Source organism: Pangasianodon hypophthalmus, chromosome 13 (assembly GCF_027358585.1).
Source record: "Pangasianodon hypophthalmus isolate fPanHyp1 chromosome 13, fPanHyp1.pri, whole genome shotgun sequence".
Lineage (NCBI taxonomy): Eukaryota > Metazoa > Chordata > Actinopteri > Siluriformes > Pangasiidae > Pangasianodon > Pangasianodon hypophthalmus.
Window position 1 is genome coordinate 20,516,724 of NC_069722.1, and position 18,560 is coordinate 20,535,283.

The following is an 18,560-nucleotide window of genomic DNA, read 5'->3' on the forward strand; positions in this document are numbered from 1 at the left end:
GTTATCTGGTGTAGTGGTTTTCAAAACTTCTTTTTTCTCTCTCCCTCTGTTGCACATATTGTTTTTCCCGCTATAAGACATTAGTTTAATCTTCTTAAGGATGTGTAGACCTCATTAGTTCATACAGTCTTGGTGAGGAGAAAGCACACTACGCACGGAAAAGGAGGACTAAACGAGAAGGATTTGAAACGTTAGATAACTTATAAATGTTTATTTATTTATAATTATCGTGAGACTAATGGGAGCAGTGGTGAGTTTTATTGTAGCTAAAAGGTTGTTGGCAGCGGTGGGATTCGAACCCACGCCCCCGAAGAGACTGGAGCCTTAATCCAGCGCCTTAGACCGCTCGGCCACGCTACCTCGAGAGGAAAGGCTGGAATGTGCTCCTAAATAACTACAGACTTACATCACACTACTAGAACATAGTAGACAGTCCTCACAGAAACAACAAATAAATAAGATATAGCTCCATACTACAGCGGTTCTCGATTTTGTTTGCAGTCAGGCACCTCTATAAATGTAAAATTAATTCCGTAGTACAGGTTTATCAACAGAAGCCAACAATTAAATATTAAGCTTATACATTTTATACAATAATATTTCAGATATTTATCTAAGGCAAAATTTCTCTTTCCTGAACTTTACACCGAGAACACATTAGGTCCAACTATTGAATTAGACGTGAATTAGAATTTGACCCATTTTTGAGTTACTGAGGTTTGGAACCACAGGTTTAATGAACCACTAAGTGCCCATGTACTTTATTTTGACAGTCACTTTTCCAGCTTCTGGTAACTTCTCAACTACCTTGCAGAAGTAAAGAGATATACCAACCAATGCCAGAAGCTGTAGTAGGAAAACAGAAGGAGGGAAAAATAACACTGAAGTATTCATTCGTTCAGTAATTCACAAGGTTTTTATTTAAACATCAAAGAATGTCATTCTTAAACTGGTTCCACGTAGCAAGACCACGCCTTATAACACACCACTAAAGCGTGTTCTTCACTGGTCAGAATCAGCACCTAACCTGAGCGCCAACAGTGAAGGCCATAAAAGCTCTAAACACATAGAAAGTACAAACAACAGTGTATAAAAGTACAGACATGAATAAGATACATATATCAGTGTTACCGCTGAGGTGAAAAACAGTCAAACAACCAAAAATATCCAGCTACCAGCAGTGCTGTGGAGAGAAAACATTTTAGGTATAAACTCTATTGTAGATCTGCTGCTGTTCCACCCTCATAATGATAGCTGGTCTATTCTGGTGCCTTTCCATTGATGGATGGAGTAGTAGAGACCTGATAAACAGTCAACACCAACCAGTCAGTAACTGTACACCTACAGTCTGCACATGTGTGTGTGGTAGGTGTATCTAATAAAATGTTCAATCGTGGCAGATCCAAGTATAAGCCATACTTGGAAGGAGGAATCTTGATCCCCACACCCCATTTTTCCCTCCACAATGTGCACTAACCCTAAATGATCAGACTGAGGAGTCCTACAAAAACTACTCATCCGCATCAACATACTCATTAAATATTTTTTTTATTAAAAAGATTAAAAGCACTGAGTAGGAATTTAGGCTAGTGTGAAGGAGTGGGTTTGGGCTGACAGACAGGGGGCAGGACTCTGCGCGAGTTGGCCTTCACCCATGGGTGCTCCATAACGCTCTTCAGAGGCAGACGCATGGAGGGGCTGTGTCTCAGCAGCTTGGAGATCAGATCACGGGCGCCGTCTGAAACCACTTTGGGAAACTGTAGATCCACCTGGTAAACACAAACTTAAGGTAAATTTCTATTCAAATCTTCAAGGCGTTATATCAAAGATGATATTTGTAGAACTGCACCTCCTGCTTCTAATGATGAAGGAAAGCTACATAGCAACAATTTATCTGCATTTTTTTTTTTTTTTTTTTTAAACATTTGTGGATAATTAAATGAATGTTCAAAACATGAGAGTTCATCAGAGGAAAATTATGCAAGTGCATGTGGTTAAATTGTTAACTGCTCAATTATGTGTCAGGTAGCAGTAAATCATTTGCAGGTCATGAGGTAATAGGAAAATAACAGGCCTGACGTTAAGCAGAGTTACAGTTATCACCACAAAGATGGTCATCTTCTTACGAAAGCACGTCCCGAAGTGTTTTATTCCTCGTATAACACAACGCCAACAATAATCATTTATATTTATTCTGCCATGCTGTGGTAGACGTCCATGCACGTCATGGTAGAAGAGGAATAAAACACTTCATAAAGTGTGCTGTTATAAGAAAAACCAACCTCAAGGCAGTAACTGTTCATGACACCAGGTCATAAAATAAACGCTGTGTGCACGCACCTTGGTGATGCGTTTGTATGTTTCTGAATGGCTGGCTGTCTCGAATGGAGGATTTCCCACCAAACACTCGTAACACAGCACACCGATGCACCACAGATCCACCTTCTCATCATGAGAATGCCCTTCAATCATCTCAGGAGGAAGATAATCCAGAGTGCCACACATGGTGCGTCGCCTACACACACAAACATCAAATCAAGTCCCTGCTTCTGTTCTAGAATAATTATTAAGTCTCAGAGAAATCTGACATGTTGACTACAGTATTTAGGGTTACCGTAGCGACGGCGCATGGACAGACCAGCCGAAGTCCGCAATTTTGAGCTCTCCTCTGAAGCCCAGGAGCAGATTCTCAGGTTTAATATCGCGATGGATCACTTTCTTCTCATGGCAGTACTGAAGAGCGTCTGCAACCTCCTCCATAAACTACACACAGACACACAGAGTTCAAAAAAGCTCCATACTCAGAGTTAATTAAGTGTTAAATGAGGGATGATGTGGAATCTGACCGTGGCTGTGCGCTGATCACTGAAGCGGCCACAACGCTGCAGCTCTTTGTACATCTCTCCACGTGGTGCATACTCCAGAATGAGGAACACACGCGACGAATCGTGGAAGTAGTTATAGAAGCGCAGGATGTTCGGATGCCTACATACAAAACACAAAATTGTGCATGGCTCATATGAGAAGAACAATGCTAAATTTAGGCAGAATTCATCAAGTCAATGCCACATGCCTGTGCCATAGGATGTCATGATGCAGCTTTCCCCATACTATATATATATATTATAAATTAATTAGAATTACACTTTTTCACTTCAGGTGAAAGATTATTTCAAATGGCATGGCCATCATAGACAAAGGCAGAACACCACACCTACCTGAGGTGAGACTGGATTTCGATCTCTCTCCTGAGCTGGTGTTCCACTCCTTCCTTTTCCATCTGGGATTTAAAGAGCACCTTCAGTGCCACGATGGTCTTCAGCTTCTTTTCTCGCGCCAAATACACATTCCCAAACTTTCCTTTTCCCAGCGGCCGACCAATATCAAAGTCCTTAATTGAGAACTTCCTGTAAAAAGGGAAACATAATGTAATAAATTCATTGTTAAAGAAAAAAAAAAACACAACACAGGAATCACAGCAGTCTACTTTACAGATAAAATAACCCTTTCAGAGCCTGCCACATAATGGGCATTACAGGAATGTATAAACCCAGGGAAAGTCATGGTTGCTAGAGACTCTCAGGGAATCAGAGCCTAGTACTGCTCCAACACACGTCCACCTGGAGACACCAACAGCTTTTCAACCCCTACAATTTTTGTCCGACTGACTTCTCAAGTTTTCTTGGTCTTCCAATTCTTGCCTTGACTGCCACAGTTCCCCTTAACTGCCGATTCTTAATGATATTCCGGACAGTTAAAATTGCAAGCTGGAAGTGTTTGATATCTTTTTAAAGCCTTCCTCTGCTTTCTAGGCATCAATTAGATTCATTCCCCAGTCAGCTGCTTAGAGGAGCCCATAGTGGTTGTTATTTATTACACTATGGAATTGTTATTTCTAATGAGTCCTAAAGAGGCAATTAAGAACTAAAGAGTTAGTTAAGTTCTGAGGCTTGCTTTACAAATGGAAGGGTGTCCCAGCCTTTTAAAAAGTTTAACTATAAAGTAACTGCACATTAAAAAAAAAAAAAAATCTGCAAATGTTAAAGACTGCTGCAGATTTTTTCTACACAGACGCAAAACTTACTTCTGTGTGCTGGGTTTCACCGGGACTCGGCCAGGACCAGTGCCTTGAAAAAGAGAAATAATTTGTAGCTCCTGCAGTAAAAATAATAATAACAAGAAGAGTATGTTTCATAGAGTTTTACCAAACTCGAATTTAGTATTACCCATGACAGCACCAGGGTTCATCTCTTCTCTGAGAGGTCCGACCGTCTGTCAAATGCAAATAAACGACAATATAACCTTTCATTAGAACAATATAGGACTTTTCCAAAACTACCTTCCAGCTAGCCAGAAGGTATTCAAAATAACGGAAGAGTTGCTCAGGTGATGACATACACACACAAAGCAAATACAGTATTTTCACTGCTTCTACATACAAGCTCTATATCACACCTGCTGTGCGTTAAACTGCATCTAAAACATGTCTTCGCTTAAACAGTGCCAACAAAAAATATCAAAACCCAAACTGTTTCTTTCCGTTTATGTCCACACACTGGTAAAATGATTTCTCTACTTGTATACTAAGAGATGATCATCTTTTGCTTATTTTCCTCACTTATAGTTTCTTCATTTTTTTTTTTGCCCTTTGCTGTATCTTAAACTACTTTTTAATAATTTAATACTTGACTGTACAGCACATTGAGCTACCACATGCATGAAAAGTGGTCCATTAAAATTACTAAACATTAAACCATACTGTATTTGCACCAAAGCATTTTTCTATATTCAGAACCAAAAACCTGTTCATGAAATTTTTCACTCAATCCTATCCAAGATTAGACCAACATTACAGAAGATTTACCAAAATGTTGATTGTTGTTGGGTATATATTATGTTAGATTTTATGCTGAAAACGGCATTTGAGTCTCACTGTGCATCTTCAGAGTGAAAAACATTTTTAATTCTAATAGCATAACATTTCTGCTTTTATTAAGTAGGCAAATGGATACATATCAAATTAGATGAAGCCTTATTTGGATAAATAAATGTACATTTTGAAAAAGTTACAGTGCTAAATACATACAAAAGGAATATCAGCAACTAATTTGCAGAAAGATTTCTATTTTTTCCATGACCCTATTCACCTGTAGTGTCTTGCCTTGAACAGGCTGTATAGTGTTTATTACCTGTGTGAGGAGGCTTCTGGGTTCACGGTTCTCCTTGTTCTGAAAACAGAGAAACACAAATGAAACCCATTAGCCATTATTACCTAGATAAATGTTTTAAAGAAAAGTCTGTGGAAATCAATTTACTAACTAAACTCAGACAACTAGCTTGCTAGCTACTATTTTAACATTTCCCAAAACCCAGTCACAAATCGTAGAACACATAATAACACAATCTACCAGGACCCATACTAATAACCACGCATTTCTGACACAGTAATGTATTTAAAATAACATTGTTCTTGTTCCGCCATTTTATAACGTCTCGGTTTAAATACCTTAGCAACTGACAACAGCTTCCTTCCCGCTTTCTGACTAATCCGAGACTACACTCATAACTCTGAACTAAAAAATAAATACGTTAATTCAATTACCTGCATGTCTCCAAAACGTATTACAAAAAAATCAGCTTTAAAATCTCAATTTCTTTTATTGGTTTAGCAGCAGCACTCGTCGCTCTCTTCTTTCCTGGACAAACCGCCAACGTTTTCAAAACGAACAACGCCACATCCTCCTGTCCGTGATTGGCTGAGGTACTTCCTCGCCGTGAGAGAATGGCACTGGTTGATTGGTTGAGCTTATTTCTTTGATGTGATTGGTCGGGATAACGTGGGCGTTATCGAAAAGCTCTCTCTCGCAATCTGATTGGCTTGTGGAGATCTCTATTTATTGTTGTTGTATAAGTGTTGGTTGGTCTTAAAGACGTTAGCATCGCGTCTGTATTTGGTTCTTCCCCGAACTGCTGGCACAAAATTGGAAACACACAATTGTAGAATGTCATTGTATGTTGTAGCATTATATTTTCCCTTCACTGGAACTAGGAGGCCCAAAAATGTTCCAGCATGACAGTGCTGCTGTGCAGAAAGCGAGCTCCATGAAGACATGGTTTGCCATGTTGGAGTGGAAGAACTTGAGTGACCCGCACAGAGCCCTGACCTCAACCCCACTGAACACCTTTTGTGATGAACTGGAACACTGACTGTGCTCTTCGCCTGACATCAGTGCCTGACCTCACTAATGCTCAAGTAGCTGAGTGGGCAAATCCTCACCAGCCACGCTCCAAAATCTAATGGGAAGCCTTCCCAGAAGAGTGGAGGTTATTATAACAGCAAAAGAGGGGACTAAATCTGGAACTGAACGTAAAACAAGCACATATGGATGTGATTGGTCAGATGTCCCCAAACTTTTGGCCATATAGTGTATGAGCACACGTTTGTTGTTTTACAAGGGTGAAAACATATTACAGTGACTCCTTAAAATTAGAGATGGCACTGATCCAAATTGGATTTGGAAAAGAATTTTACTTTTGAAGCTGGAAACATTCACAATATAAAGATTTTTTATTGTTTTTTTTCTTTTGCAAGGATGATTTTATTATATTTATAATTTATATTTATTATTTAAAATGCAAAAGATTTTTTGTGTGAAAGAGTTTAACTGTCAAGTGCTTTAGGAAAAAAGATACATTGTAAAGCTTAGTAGTTTTTAAAGAAAACAATATCGGATGGGTATTTCCTGATACTTTAGGTTTCAGTATCGATATCAGAAAAGAAAAAGTGTTATTGTGACATTTCTACTTAAAACAAAGCACAATTAATACACAAACTATAAAGATCTGTAATTTATTTAACTTCTTGTGTACAGTTGTATACCCCCAGTGTAAGATACGTGAGCTTACTGAGATAAACAAACAAATTAATTAAGGCAGCAGATTTCACAAATTAATGTCAGGCAAGTATTTTTGTGTTTTGATATTTATGAATCAATTTTTATTTGTGAAGTTTGTGTATATTGTTTTATTTTTGTGGGAACTGTGCCATTTACTATGTGAAAAATTAATACTACTAATAATGCTAATACTACTACTATTACTACTACTACTACTACTACTGTAATAATAATAATAATAATAATAATAAACATTGTATTGCTATTTACAAATATTTTTATCATATGCGCAGGGTCCTTGTGGTGCATGGTCATCTTTATTGAGCATCTAGAAATACTCTAAGCAATTTGAAATATAAAATACTCTTTTGCAAGCTTCTTTCTATAATGTACAAGAACATTGGATACAATGGTGAAAAATACTTTAATTCCTTGTTTTAAAAAAAAAAAAAAATCATAGTTGAAATTCCTACCCGTGAACTCGGGGTAATCTTCTCAACTATGAGTTCCTCCGAGTTCAGGGGGTGACGTCAAATAAGCATGGCTCATTTTGCTATTAAATGAATTATGCTGTATACATGTATATACAGTATTTGCCTTAGATCAATCAACAGACATATATTTACTTGTTAAATCGACAGTATATCATTGACTATATGTGCTGTTTTGAAAAGGAAAATATACATCACTCAGCACAGTTAGCTGGCTAGCTTGTTGCTAACAAAATATGTACATATATATACACTTTGTACCTCAATAGCACGGAGGTCGAAAATGATGTCATTGGGAGCTCCGACTTCCCACTTCCGAGGTAAGTCATTTGTAGCAATATACATGATTTGGGGTAAAATCTTCAGCACTATGCAGTTTTATACAATACAGATCTTAGAACACTGGAATATCCACCAATGCTGATGTTGCATAGCTCATTATAAAGTTACAGATACAGTAGATCTGTGCTACTAATGTGGACGTCATACTAGGCACACAGATTTAAACCTTCACATCGGCTTCTTCTTCAGTCCGAACACAGCGATGATCAGTACCAGCTCACACAGGGCAGGAATGACACTGTAAGAGAGAAAGAGATCTTTACTGTTCCCATGTACGCAAACTACACTGATCACAACTGAATAAGAGTGTAAGGATACATTGTGACACAATGCAAAAATGTGACAACATGCATCGTGGAATTCAGCATCCTATTAATTATGCATTTAATACAGTTGCACTGTTTGAACACCAGAGATCCCAATCTGTGCAACCTATAGTTAAAATATAGAGAGAGCATGCTGGTCACATGATCACGTTCTTTCATGGAGAGCCTGCACCATTACCGGGAATCATCTGCCCTTGTGAAGTGACCGATAGCTCTGGATCACAACGACTGACACGCATTATAGGTTATACAGTTAAACAACCACATTATAACTATTAAAAAGAGCTCTTCAGTAGATTTCAAATGACACCAGCCACACTCCGCTGTGATCTACACTCCCTAAGAAAGAGGCCACTGAAAGCGGGCATTTTAGCTGACTTTGGAGCTCTATCTCTGGTTAAAAATGGTGCTGCAGGTGCTGGTACAGAGCTTATTATGTTTTAATCCATCCTTTTCCCCAGGTCAGAGACTTTGTTTATTTAATCAAAATTTTTGGGAGAATTAAAAAATTTATTCATTCATTTTTAAGATATGGTGAACCTGTAGTACATTTTGTTTACAATATTAGACCTCTGTTTGCAGCAATTTTTGATTTATTTTGTTTTATACAATCAATACTGCATATTGTTTTGCATTATTTATGATTCAGAAATAAAAAAGACTTGTCAGTTACAATTTTTCTTGATTAAAAAACATGTTTAAAATATTCAAATTGAATCGAATTGTGAAGCCAGTATCATGAATCAAATTGTGACCGGATCATTACACCCTACAATAGAGCAGATTATTTAATTCTCTATGTCTACAACAGACTGACATGTGGTGTTGTTCTTGCTGACCTGCAGAATGCGAAGACTATCCAGTAAACCCAGCATTCCCACTGCTGAAAGACGAAGAAAGACAGAGAGACGGATGCGCTGCAGTGACACGCCATAGCTAGAGAGACAAGCTAAGGAAATACGCAATACACATTTTATAAAACTTGTAAGAAGACTGTAAGCTGGCCAACTTTGCTTAAATATGACAAGGAGAAAGGCATGTATGTGTGTAGGATGACATCAGTAAGGATACACAGCACTCCTTGGTTACTGTTGAACATCGAGACACCGGAGAAGAATCCAAACAATTCAATGGCAAATAGACACAGAGTTACTGATAGAGCAATAATCAACCTGAAAAAAAAAGAGAGTATATACTTTTTTTATTTTGACACCCAAAATTCAAGTAAATGCAGTTTTGGGTCTAGAGATATGCTGATATTCGGTTAGATGATATACCACGATACAAAAAAGCATAATTTCATTTTCACTAGCACTTCAGAATATCACTCTCCTGAAGGTATTCACAGATGTGAGTTGACTGTCTTGTGTTGTAGCAGACATTTTCATGTCATATTTTTGTTCGTAGACTTAAGTTCTTAGACTTAAGTCGCCATGGATACAAAGAGCTAGCCAACATAATACAACCTGACAAGAAATCTTAGCAGTAGAGGCGCATGACCATAGATTTTGGTGGAGTAGGACGACATTAGTAATGGCATCAGACAAAATGAAATCACACTTTACTATAGGCTAAAGCATTGTCTAGCAGCTAATATTGAGTGGTTTTCGATGTAACTTTGTTCAACTGTGTTCAATAAAGCAGGCCTGTTTGCCAGATTATCAACATTTCTGGCAAGCCAAACTACATGTCGAAAACCACATAAAAACCAAATCTAGCCCAAAAAAATCAGCCAATTTGATGGAGACACTTTTTTTTTTCTTTTTCTCAGTCTTTGCATGTGGAAACAAGGTCACTGTGGTGCACATGCATTTCTGATATATGAACATTACCCACTCCATAATCCCCCTTTCCCTCTTTGCAGTATAACTTGCAATAAAAATGGTTCTGTACATCATAAACACACTGTCGGCACTTACACTCTGCCTTTGTTTGTGGGGGAGTATTTTTTTAAACTAGCCCAATCTGGCAACCCTGTCATTAACACTCCTGTCCCTTGCTTCTCCTCCACTGAAAATGTTCATAGAGTGAGCAGGGGGCAGCGTGACTCCTGCCCCAGTGGGTCTGTGTTAGCGCTTGCTGCAGTTCCAGTTTTTGACCACTAAGTGCAATAATAACTCTAAGGAGCTAAGTGCGGCATTAAGCATGCTGCCCCATGATTGAGCAACATCAAGGAAGATAAGCAAATCAATGGAACATAACCTTATATCTGTCAAACAGCAACATTTTTAAATCGTTGGTCACTCCACAGACATAATTAGTATATCTACGGAATTTAAAATGTATGAAGTTGTGAATGAGGACTTAACGTTTAAGATTAAAATTTGTTGAAAAGATTAACATTTGTTGAACAGCTGATATGCAGGCTACCACTGTATATTAGTGTTTTTTTATTTTATTTTATTTTATTTTTTTACCGGTTGTCCTCAGTCGTGTACTGCTCCTCTGTGAAGTCCAGTGGTAAACATGATTTAACATTGTTTCCCTGTAAAACACAGAAATGTTGAGCTGAAATGATATTGCAGTGTGGGTTCTATCTATGAATTCCTGTACAAATACATGATGATCACTTCATATACAGAGCAAGTCTGCTGAGACACAAAGCCTCCATGACCTGCTTATGAAAGTGGAGACGATTAAGTTTTGATAACAGCAGCTCTGACAGTAGTTCCAGCTGCAAGGCAAATCACAGGTTTATATTAACTAATTCTCTAGTAACAGCTTACACAGGGACTTGTACAGAAAAATGTTTAAATAATGTTTAAAAAATATGTAAAAATGTGTGTATTTCTTTGATACTGTGAAGTTTCCTGTGAGAAGACGTTTATTCATCATTTATAGAATGAGTCTCCAGTGTCAGTGCTTTGTAACAGCCAGAGATAAAGCTGCTCCTTTCACTTTTCTGCAACAGCAAAGTCTTCAGGACAGACGAGTTTGCACTTTGTGGTAACATGACATCACTAACATGGTAAGCTGCATTTTTTTTTTTTTTGCCTTGTTAACTCCAAGCGAGAGAGAGAGAGAAAAAGAGAGGCTAGTGGAATGACTATATATAGTCATTCCATTATAGTTATAATGTAAGTGATAACAGAAACAGAGTTTACATTAAATGTAACTATAAACAGATAAAAATGCATCTATCTTTAACAAATAAAAAAAATTGTTTGCGTTGGCAAATTGCTGTGGTATAAGAGGAATAAAAAACCTTTTGGATGTGCTGTAATAGAAACATAATCTACTTCGGGGTAACAGTAACTCAGCTTTGCATCACATCTCCCTATCGTTGATTGTGTGTGTGTGTGTGTGTGTGTGTGTGTGTGTGTATGTGTGTATGTGTATGTGTGTGTGTGTGTCTTTACCCGAGACCAGAAGATGGTGATGACCATCACAAGGTGAGCGGTGATGACGAGAAACCGAGCTGGGACGAGGCTGTTTATCACTGACATGTCAAAGCCAAAAGGGTCATTCTGGTAAAAACATACATATATACAAAAACATAATATATACATATATATAAATTACACCCACCAAACATACACAGAAATAAAACCTATTAAATTACAGTTTAACAGTATAAAAAGTTATATTAAAAAGTATAACAATTGATGTACCATATTTTTACTCATTCTAAGTACTAACAACAACAACAACGAAAATAATCAATAATATTAAAGTCAGAAGTTATTTAGTAAGCTTCAGTAAGCTGTGGCTATTGTAGCTATTCTTTAACTGAATAAACCTCTTTGAACTAACAGCTAAAGCTCTGTTTAGGTCTCAAACTTACCAGGTTAGACTGCAGTAGTGGTGAATAACGGTTAGTCTTCAGTTATTCATGTAGCCACAGTCAGCACTCCATATCACACATGCAGCTTTTTAAATTTCCTTCACACAGTCATATTTAAACGGAGTATTTAACAAGAGAATTAGCCGAAAGCGTCTCTCCTACCCGTTACTACAGCAACGCTACTTTCCTCGGTTCATGTGGTTAATGTGATCACTATCTCCCCCTGCTGGACAGGAGGAGACTCACAGCTCACACTTTCTTTTTTTTTTGGATTGGTTTGTACAGTTTTAGAAATACAGCCGGGGCAGGGGCAGAAGTCCTGGCCCACCACACCTGGCCCACAACACACCACATCATAACACACCGGCTCATTGATGGTTAGACCACTTACTAGCATAAACATATAACACAATACCGAAACATAAATTCTATTTAAACATATTTATTTGAAGTAACACTGAACTGATCAGCATCGTCATACTTGTAAAACAGGCAAACAAAAACAGAGGAACAGTGTGATGAAGAACATTTATGATATAAAACAATTAAGACAGAATGCTAGCTAGTCATGTGCATAAAGAGCGCTTTAAGCATCTATATACAGTGAAATTTTTGTGCTACAGTTGCAGACTCCTACCCAGACACAGTGCAAAAATGAATCAGGACTGAAACTTTATTTTTAGCACTAAAACGAATCCATTTGTTCCAACACTTGTGACATCATTAAGTGTCACAATACAGGGTGTCCCAAAAGTCTCCATACATAAGGGAAATGAAGACTTTTTAGCAAAATGTCTTCCAAAATTTTTCATACTTAGTTTATCTTATATATATTCAGACTGGAGACTTTTGGGACACCCTGTAGTGTCCATTTTGTGTTTGTAGGTGTCAGAAGTATTGGATATTTTTACAATTTAAAAAAAAAACTGCCACTACTATTCATTTCAAAGAGAATGACGCTTTGACATCTGTTAAAATTGTGAGTTAACTATTATTTTTTGTTTTTTGTAACTAGAATGCAAATAGTAGGCCTGTGCAATCGTAGAAATGCCAGAGACATTCAGACAGGCACATATTCATCATCTTAATATTTTTAAGCTTTTTTTTTTTTTTTTTTGGAGAAAGCAATATATTTTACATAGTGCCTAGTTTGATCAATAATAATTATTAGATTGATAATACAATGCTCTTTGATTTTGCTTCTTTTATAATCACTGAAGCCAAAGAGTCAATATGCTCAATGAAAAATCTACATGAACTTTTACAGTGCTTTTTTGTTTGGACACAGTGCCAAAACAATTGAAGAAGAGTTTCTAGGTATTACACCACAGAATGAATGTTTATTTAATTCATTCATCTTCAGTAACCGCTTTATCCTGGCCAGTGTCGCACTGGATCCTGAGACTATTCTGGGAAGACTGGGTGCAAGGCATGAGTACACCCTGAATGGGGCACCAGTCCATCCCAGGGCACCATGCACATACACACACACACATTCATTCCCACTTTTAGAAGGTGAGAGGAAATCAGAGAACCCAGAGAAAATTCACATGAATGCAGGGAAAACATCCACATAGAATAGATAGTAACCAGAGACCCTGCAACTGTAAGGCAGCAACATTACTGGCTGTCCCACCAAACTACCCCACAGGTGGACAGTTGACATTAATATCCTTTTTCAAGGATTCACTGAATAGCTTTATGTATGATTTTATAAGAAACTGCTTTTGTATTATTTATATAAATACTTAAACAATAATGTTCAGACAAGTTTCCAATTAAGATAATTTACAAGGCAATTCCAATAAGTGACTAAATAAGGGGTAGAGACGGCATCACACTAAAACAATCAATGTCTGACCAATAGAAGTATTGTATATATCGATTTAAAGGTATACTATACTTGGGGGTGTGCTGTTACAGAAAAAAATAGAAACGCCGGGTAGTGTGACATGGCCCAATGCAAAGTTACTGTTAGCACCCTGAAATTGATTACTTTCCTATAACTGATTATACTGAAGTCCTTTATCCCTCTTATACCACAGCAATTTGCTAACAATTACATTTTTTATTTATTAATGTGTGACATATTGTACTTTTTATCTGTGTATAGTTATGTTTAATGCTGAGGAATGTCTCTGAAGTTAGTTTCTGTTATCACTTTTGTTATAGCAGCTATTCCCTCAACAGCCTCTCGTATATGTAATAAACAAAAGAAAATGCAGCTTGTCTTGGTACAGAGAAACTGCAAAGCCTTCCATCCTGAAGATTTTCCTCTGTCAAAAAACTTCAAGTTTACCTCTGATTGGTACAAAGCGCTGGAGACAGCTTCCAAAAACGCTAAATCAAAATGTTAAATCAATTACATGTTTTTAAAATTCATTTATACAAATAGAAATACAAACCCCTGTGTAAGTTGATACTATAGAAACCATAACAGAGTTGCTGTAAATCAAGTTAAATGATTAAAAAAATCTCTAAAAAATTGAGTGGAGAGATCGTGAACATATGAAAGAGAACTTCCATGTTAAAGACTTGGTCACTAGCAGAAGGCTTGAGTATCTTGAGTATTATCACAGGCAGGAAAGTGGCAATATGGCACAGCACTTAAACTGCCATTAGTTTTCATTTTAAGTCATAGTTTTCATTTTAAAACATTTTTTAAAGTAGACATTTTGAATTGCTGTGTTGTGCTCTGAAACAAGACAACGATTACTGCATTTTTCCCCCACACACCGTAAGTAGTTAGAGCAGGAACCCATTACTGACAATGCAATGAACATTTGACACAAAAACTATTCATTCGATGGAAGGTTCTTTCCTGTAAATGTAACCGTCCCAAGATCACACACATGCTGTTCCTACTCCATCACTTTATTCTTAAGTCAGTACAATAATTAAAAATCATTAATTCATTTAAAAACAAATTGGCATGATTTTATACACAACTCTTTGTATGATGTAAACATATGAAGCTTAAAACTGAGCTGGGATTCAGTTTAAAACCGAATCATTACACATATATATTTTTTAAATATATGTATATCAGTTCCAAACTAAAACAAACAGAAGACTGTGTACATTTCATTTGTGGCCAAACTATCACTTTTATTACAGTACAGTTTCATTTTCACGTAGTATCGGTATTTTGTTTCTTCTGAGGTTTGCCTTACAAGTTGGAAGAGACACAACACACAAGAAAGCAGCAGTGTAATGTAGAAAAACCTATGGACAATTCATTCAACAGTCACCAAAATACTCTTTTCTAAGAAAACTTATTGCTAACTAAAAGCAAAAGATTGCTCCAAAATATATAAAATAATGTCTAAGTTGCTAGCATCCAATTGGCTACTTGTTGCTAGGCAGATTTGAGTGTATAACGGCACTGGTTGTTAGTGGGCTTTCTGTGATTGGTCTAAATACGTCTAGCGTCCACTACTTGTTGCTAGGCAGATTTGAGTGTATAACGTTGTTTGTTAATAGGCTTTCTCTGATCGACCGAAATCCACTGCATGAATTTTGCAAGGTGGTCACTGGTCTAAACATACTGATGCTACTTTAAAAAACATATCTTCTAGCTTGTCATGGTTACAGTAACAGTCATTATCATATCGCCCATCCCCACGTGTCAGTCCGCACCAAGTATAACGGTACACTGCGTGAACAGCACGCTGCACTTGGGCAGCAAGTTGGACAATGCTTGTCTGAGCCCAGGCATGGGGTCATTTTCACTCTTTTCATCCCTCTTGCTGTCTTTTCTCTCTGCCTCTATTGCAAACTCCACCTGCAGGAACTCTAGCATGCGCAGCTCCTTCAGCGCACCACAGCTGCGCAGCACCAATGTCTCCGTGAGTCTGCAGCCACGTAGGCGCAGCCAGTGCAGCCCGACCAGGCGGTTGAGGCAGAGCAGACCAGGTGCAACCTCTCGCCCGCCGAGTGTTAGCCGTTCCAGCCCTGCCCAACCCTCTGCCAGGCCCAGCGCTGCCATCTGCTGCCGGCTGAACCCCTCCAGCTCCAGGTGTGTGAGGTGTTTTAGCGCATGTGGGCCAGGTGGAGCGCAGCCCTTCAGTCCTGCCACTGTCACACGCAACACGTCGCGAAGCTCCAGACGCCGCAGGCGCTCCCACAAGCTCAGACTCTTTAGGTGCTGGTCCGTGAATGATGGCACGTTGTCCAGAATTAGTGCTTCGATAACACAACTACAGGAAGAGGTCTGAGATTCTTTGCCTGAGCCATTCTGGTCAGTTTGCACCGGCTTCGAGGGATTCTGGGTAAAAAAGCCGGGGGGGAGTTCGCAGCTGCGCAGTTCTAGCACCTGTATAGTAAGCATGCACAATATTGTTATTACGGACACACAAAAAAAATAATAAAATAAAAAAATTTAAAATATCATGTTTTCAAAATTCATGTTAAGTAACAGTTAAAAAAAATCCTGTTAAAGTTGATAGACCAATCACAAACTTGATTACATCACGTGATCACCACACTCTAGCTTGCTGTTTATGAAATAATTTGGTAATAATCTGCTAGCTATTTAACATTATACAGCTACTGCTTGAGAGCTAACATTATTATTATTAGCTAAGCTAACTTCTTACATGGCTAATGCTGGTGTAGTGCTGCATTTAGATTTGCCTTATATTGCTAATCTATACTTTTTTTAGTACTATAGTTTAGTATTTAATGCTAATCAATACTAAAGAAGTGAAGGCCCAGTGATGATACAATATGATGAAATCTATATAATATGCTCAACCTCAGTTCCAGCCTTGTTGACCCAGTGGCAATTGTCAGGACAACTTATTACCTGTAAGCTAGGAGGTAATAAGGAGCAGCTGTGCAGGCCACGCAGGTCCGTGTGAGTAAGAGTGAGTCTGCGGAGTCGAGGGCATTTTGAGCTCAGAGTCTGCAGCCACGGCTCAGAGAGGAACGACCCTCCGCGTGCACTATGCAGCAACCCGCGCAGGTGTAGAGAACATAGACCACGTCCCAGATACTGTCGCAATAACGTCCACAGCACCCGTGAGCTCACCTACCACACACACACGCACACAAGTAGAAGGGATTAATGTAATACTGTAAAACACTGTAAGTGCATATCCACAAATCTACAAAGATTTAAATTCATCCAGATAAAGTGTGCAGGAAATGAATGAACCATTTCCAGAACATCCTGCATCCTTTCCCCTTCAGGGAATGGGCTTTTCTGCTGAGTGATTTTTATTCATATTGTGCCTGACCACTCTAGGGCTGAAAGACTCGATTCCGGTATTGAGATGTATTGTTCATTGACTTGGACTTTTCTCGGATTTACTGACATTTTAACTTGTCTTGTCTTGGACTTGTCTTGGTCTTGGGCACTGGTCTTGCTAAACATGGTCTTGGTCTTGATGAAGTGTTTGTAAAAATAATGCTTGTGTTGTCTTTTTGCATGCACAAAGTTTACCAAGAAGTAATTCCATCTTCTGGAAAACAGCCTAATCATTGGTGCAGTTTCAAATTAAGCCAACTAGTTGAAGTAAAGGCTTGGCCTCAAAATGGATTTGATGGTTTTCAGTCTCACTTTCATTTGGACCTGATCTTGACATGGCCTCTCTCGGTTCTGACTCGATCTTGGCTAGTCCTATTCTTGGACTTCACAAGGGCGGTTTTCACCACTGCTTTAGCCAAGAAAGCGTGTTGAAGTCTTTTAACTTTTTGATGTCCTTAAAGTTTTGGTGTCTTTTACCTTTACGTTATGTACCTAACTGTAAATATAATATTAGTGAGCCACAGATTGCACCCCACTCATGGAAACACTCATTTATTGAATCCCAAAGGAAATTTAAATGTCACTTGAATGTGTGTAAGAACTGAGTTAGCTGAAATTAACACTTTGTAAATAAAATTTTATTTAGATCTCAAATTGACAAACACAAGACACAGGAACGGAGAAGAGAGCATCTTACCCGTTTCCATGTGGAAAGGTCCACAGTTCTCCAGAGCCTCTGGTCTTTTATTAAAGCTCTCCAACGCTTACATACTCTATACATCAAAATAATAAATCAAAGTCATACTCAAATTTCACAATCCTCAAAAACAAACAAGCAAAACAACAACAACAAAACAACTGTCGGTTGCCTTTTTGTTTATTGCTACTTCCGGTTGTTGCACCAGAGCATCTGACAACTTCAGATCTTCAGACTATCTTCAGTAATATCTTCACACACAGCCAATATACTATTAAAACATAATAGCTATTCACAGATCATTAATGATAGATATATATTTTATTTTTACGTACTTATTTTTTGTAAACGTGAAAACAGCTATGTTAATCTATTTAATCCACCAAAACTACTTCTGGGATTCAGGCAACTGCCAAAATGTATTAAAAAGGAGTTTTTAAATATATATTTACATATATTTCATTTTACCTTCCATTGCGAATGAGCTCTCGGACATTTAAGTAGGATAAAATTTCAATTAATATATTTTCAGGGAAACAGTCCAGAGTGCAAGTTCTGATACCCGCCATTTTAGTAAACAAACCCCTCTGCGACCGGAAGTATAATATATCACAAAAGCAGGGTACTATATATATATATTTTAATTATTATTTTTTTAAAATTACAGTTTGCTCATTTTTATCTAAACAAGAACAGACAGCAGAGTGTAACAGAATGATTAGGCGTTTACAATGACACTGGATAAAAACGTCACCTTTCAGACTTCGCATTAA

At 37.9% G+C, this 18,560-nt stretch overlaps 3 protein-coding genes and 1 non-coding gene across 6 annotated transcripts; all 4 read right to left on the reverse strand.

The window, feature by feature from the left end:
• Positions 1–278: 278 nt before the first annotated feature.
• On the reverse strand, positions 279–360 carry trnal-aag (transfer RNA leucine (anticodon AAG)). The gene has a single exon. It is a non-coding gene; the product is annotated as a tRNA-Leu (tRNA).
• A 537-nt stretch (positions 361–897) lies between these two features.
• Positions 898–5,778, reverse strand: aurkb (aurora kinase B). 2 transcript variants are annotated; one of them, XM_026916159.3, is made up of 9 exons: positions 5,603–5,778; positions 5,190–5,228; positions 4,227–4,272; positions 4,085–4,127; positions 3,219–3,407; positions 2,847–2,985; positions 2,615–2,763; positions 2,341–2,515; positions 898–1,769 (listed from the first exon to the last, which is right to left on the reverse strand). In XM_026916159.3, the coding sequence occupies exons 1-9, from the start codon at positions 5,606–5,608 to the stop codon at positions 1,587–1,589; spliced, it is 969 nt and encodes a 322-aa protein (XP_026771960.1). In that variant the 5' UTR covers positions 5,609–5,778; the 3' UTR covers positions 898–1,586. The 2 variants fall into 2 exon arrangements, with proteins under 2 accessions (XP_026771960.1, XP_053095434.1); XM_053239459.1 differs by having other exon boundaries at positions 5,507–5,778.
• Positions 5,779–6,852: 1,074 nt separating this feature from the next.
• Positions 6,853–12,070, reverse strand: tmem107 (transmembrane protein 107). 2 transcript variants are annotated; one of them, XM_026916948.3, is made up of 6 exons: positions 11,840–12,070; positions 11,415–11,522; positions 10,473–10,540; positions 9,127–9,227; positions 8,895–8,991; positions 6,853–7,967 (listed from the first exon to the last, which is right to left on the reverse strand). In XM_026916948.3, the coding sequence occupies exons 2-6, from the start codon at positions 11,499–11,501 to the stop codon at positions 7,898–7,900; spliced, it is 423 nt and encodes a 140-aa protein (XP_026772749.2). In that variant the 5' UTR covers positions 11,502–11,522; positions 11,840–12,070; the 3' UTR covers positions 6,853–7,897. The 2 variants fall into 2 exon arrangements, with proteins under 2 accessions (XP_026772749.2, XP_034165696.1); XM_034309805.2 differs by lacking the exons at positions 8,895–8,991; positions 9,127–9,227.
• Positions 12,071–14,269: 2,199 nt separating this feature from the next.
• LOC113528321 (F-box/LRR-repeat protein 12) lies at positions 14,270–18,509 on the reverse strand. Its single transcript, XM_026916811.3, has 4 exons — positions 18,256–18,509; positions 17,788–17,863; positions 16,647–16,871; positions 14,270–16,154 (listed from the first exon to the last, which is right to left on the reverse strand). The coding sequence occupies exons 1-4, from the start codon at positions 18,354–18,356 to the stop codon at positions 15,468–15,470; spliced, it is 1,089 nt and encodes a 362-aa protein (XP_026772612.2). The 5' UTR covers positions 18,357–18,509; the 3' UTR covers positions 14,270–15,467.
• Positions 18,510–18,560: the final 51 nt, after the last annotated feature.

Excerpts from the sequence above, each read along its gene's own strand:
- tmem107 (XM_026916948.3), bottom strand. The coding sequence starts at position 11,501 with ATGTCAGTGATAAACAGCCTCGTCCCAGCTCGGTTTCTCGTCATCACC. Across the intron at positions 8,992-9,126 it reads CAGTAACCAAGGAGTGCTGT|CTATGGCGTGTCACTGCAGC; the intron begins GTATCCTTACTG and ends TTGTCTCTCTAG. Across the intron at positions 7,968-8,894 it reads ATAGTCTTCGCATTCTGCAG|TGTCATTCCTGCCCTGTGTG; the intron begins GTCAGCAAGAAC and ends TCTCTCTTACAG.
- aurkb (XM_026916159.3), bottom strand. Across the intron at positions 4,273-5,189 it reads CCAGAAGCCTCCTCACACAG|ACGGTCGGACCTCTCAGAGA; the intron begins GTAATAAACACT and ends TGCATTTGACAG. Across the intron at positions 1,770-2,340 it reads CATACAAACGCATCACCAAG|GTGGATCTACAGTTTCCCAA; the intron begins GTGCGTGCACAC and ends TGTGTTTACCAG.
- LOC113528321 (XM_026916811.3), bottom strand. The coding sequence starts at position 18,356 with ATGGCGGGTATCAGAACTTGCACTCTGGACTGTTTCCCTGAAAATATA. Across the intron at positions 17,864-18,255 it reads GAGCTCATTCGCAATGGAAG|AGTATGTAAGCGTTGGAGAG; the intron begins GTAAAATGAAAT and ends TTTGATGTATAG. Across the intron at positions 16,872-17,787 it reads ACCTTTCCACATGGAAACGG|GTGAGCTCACGGGTGCTGTG; the intron begins GTAAGATGCTCT and ends TGTGTGTGGTAG.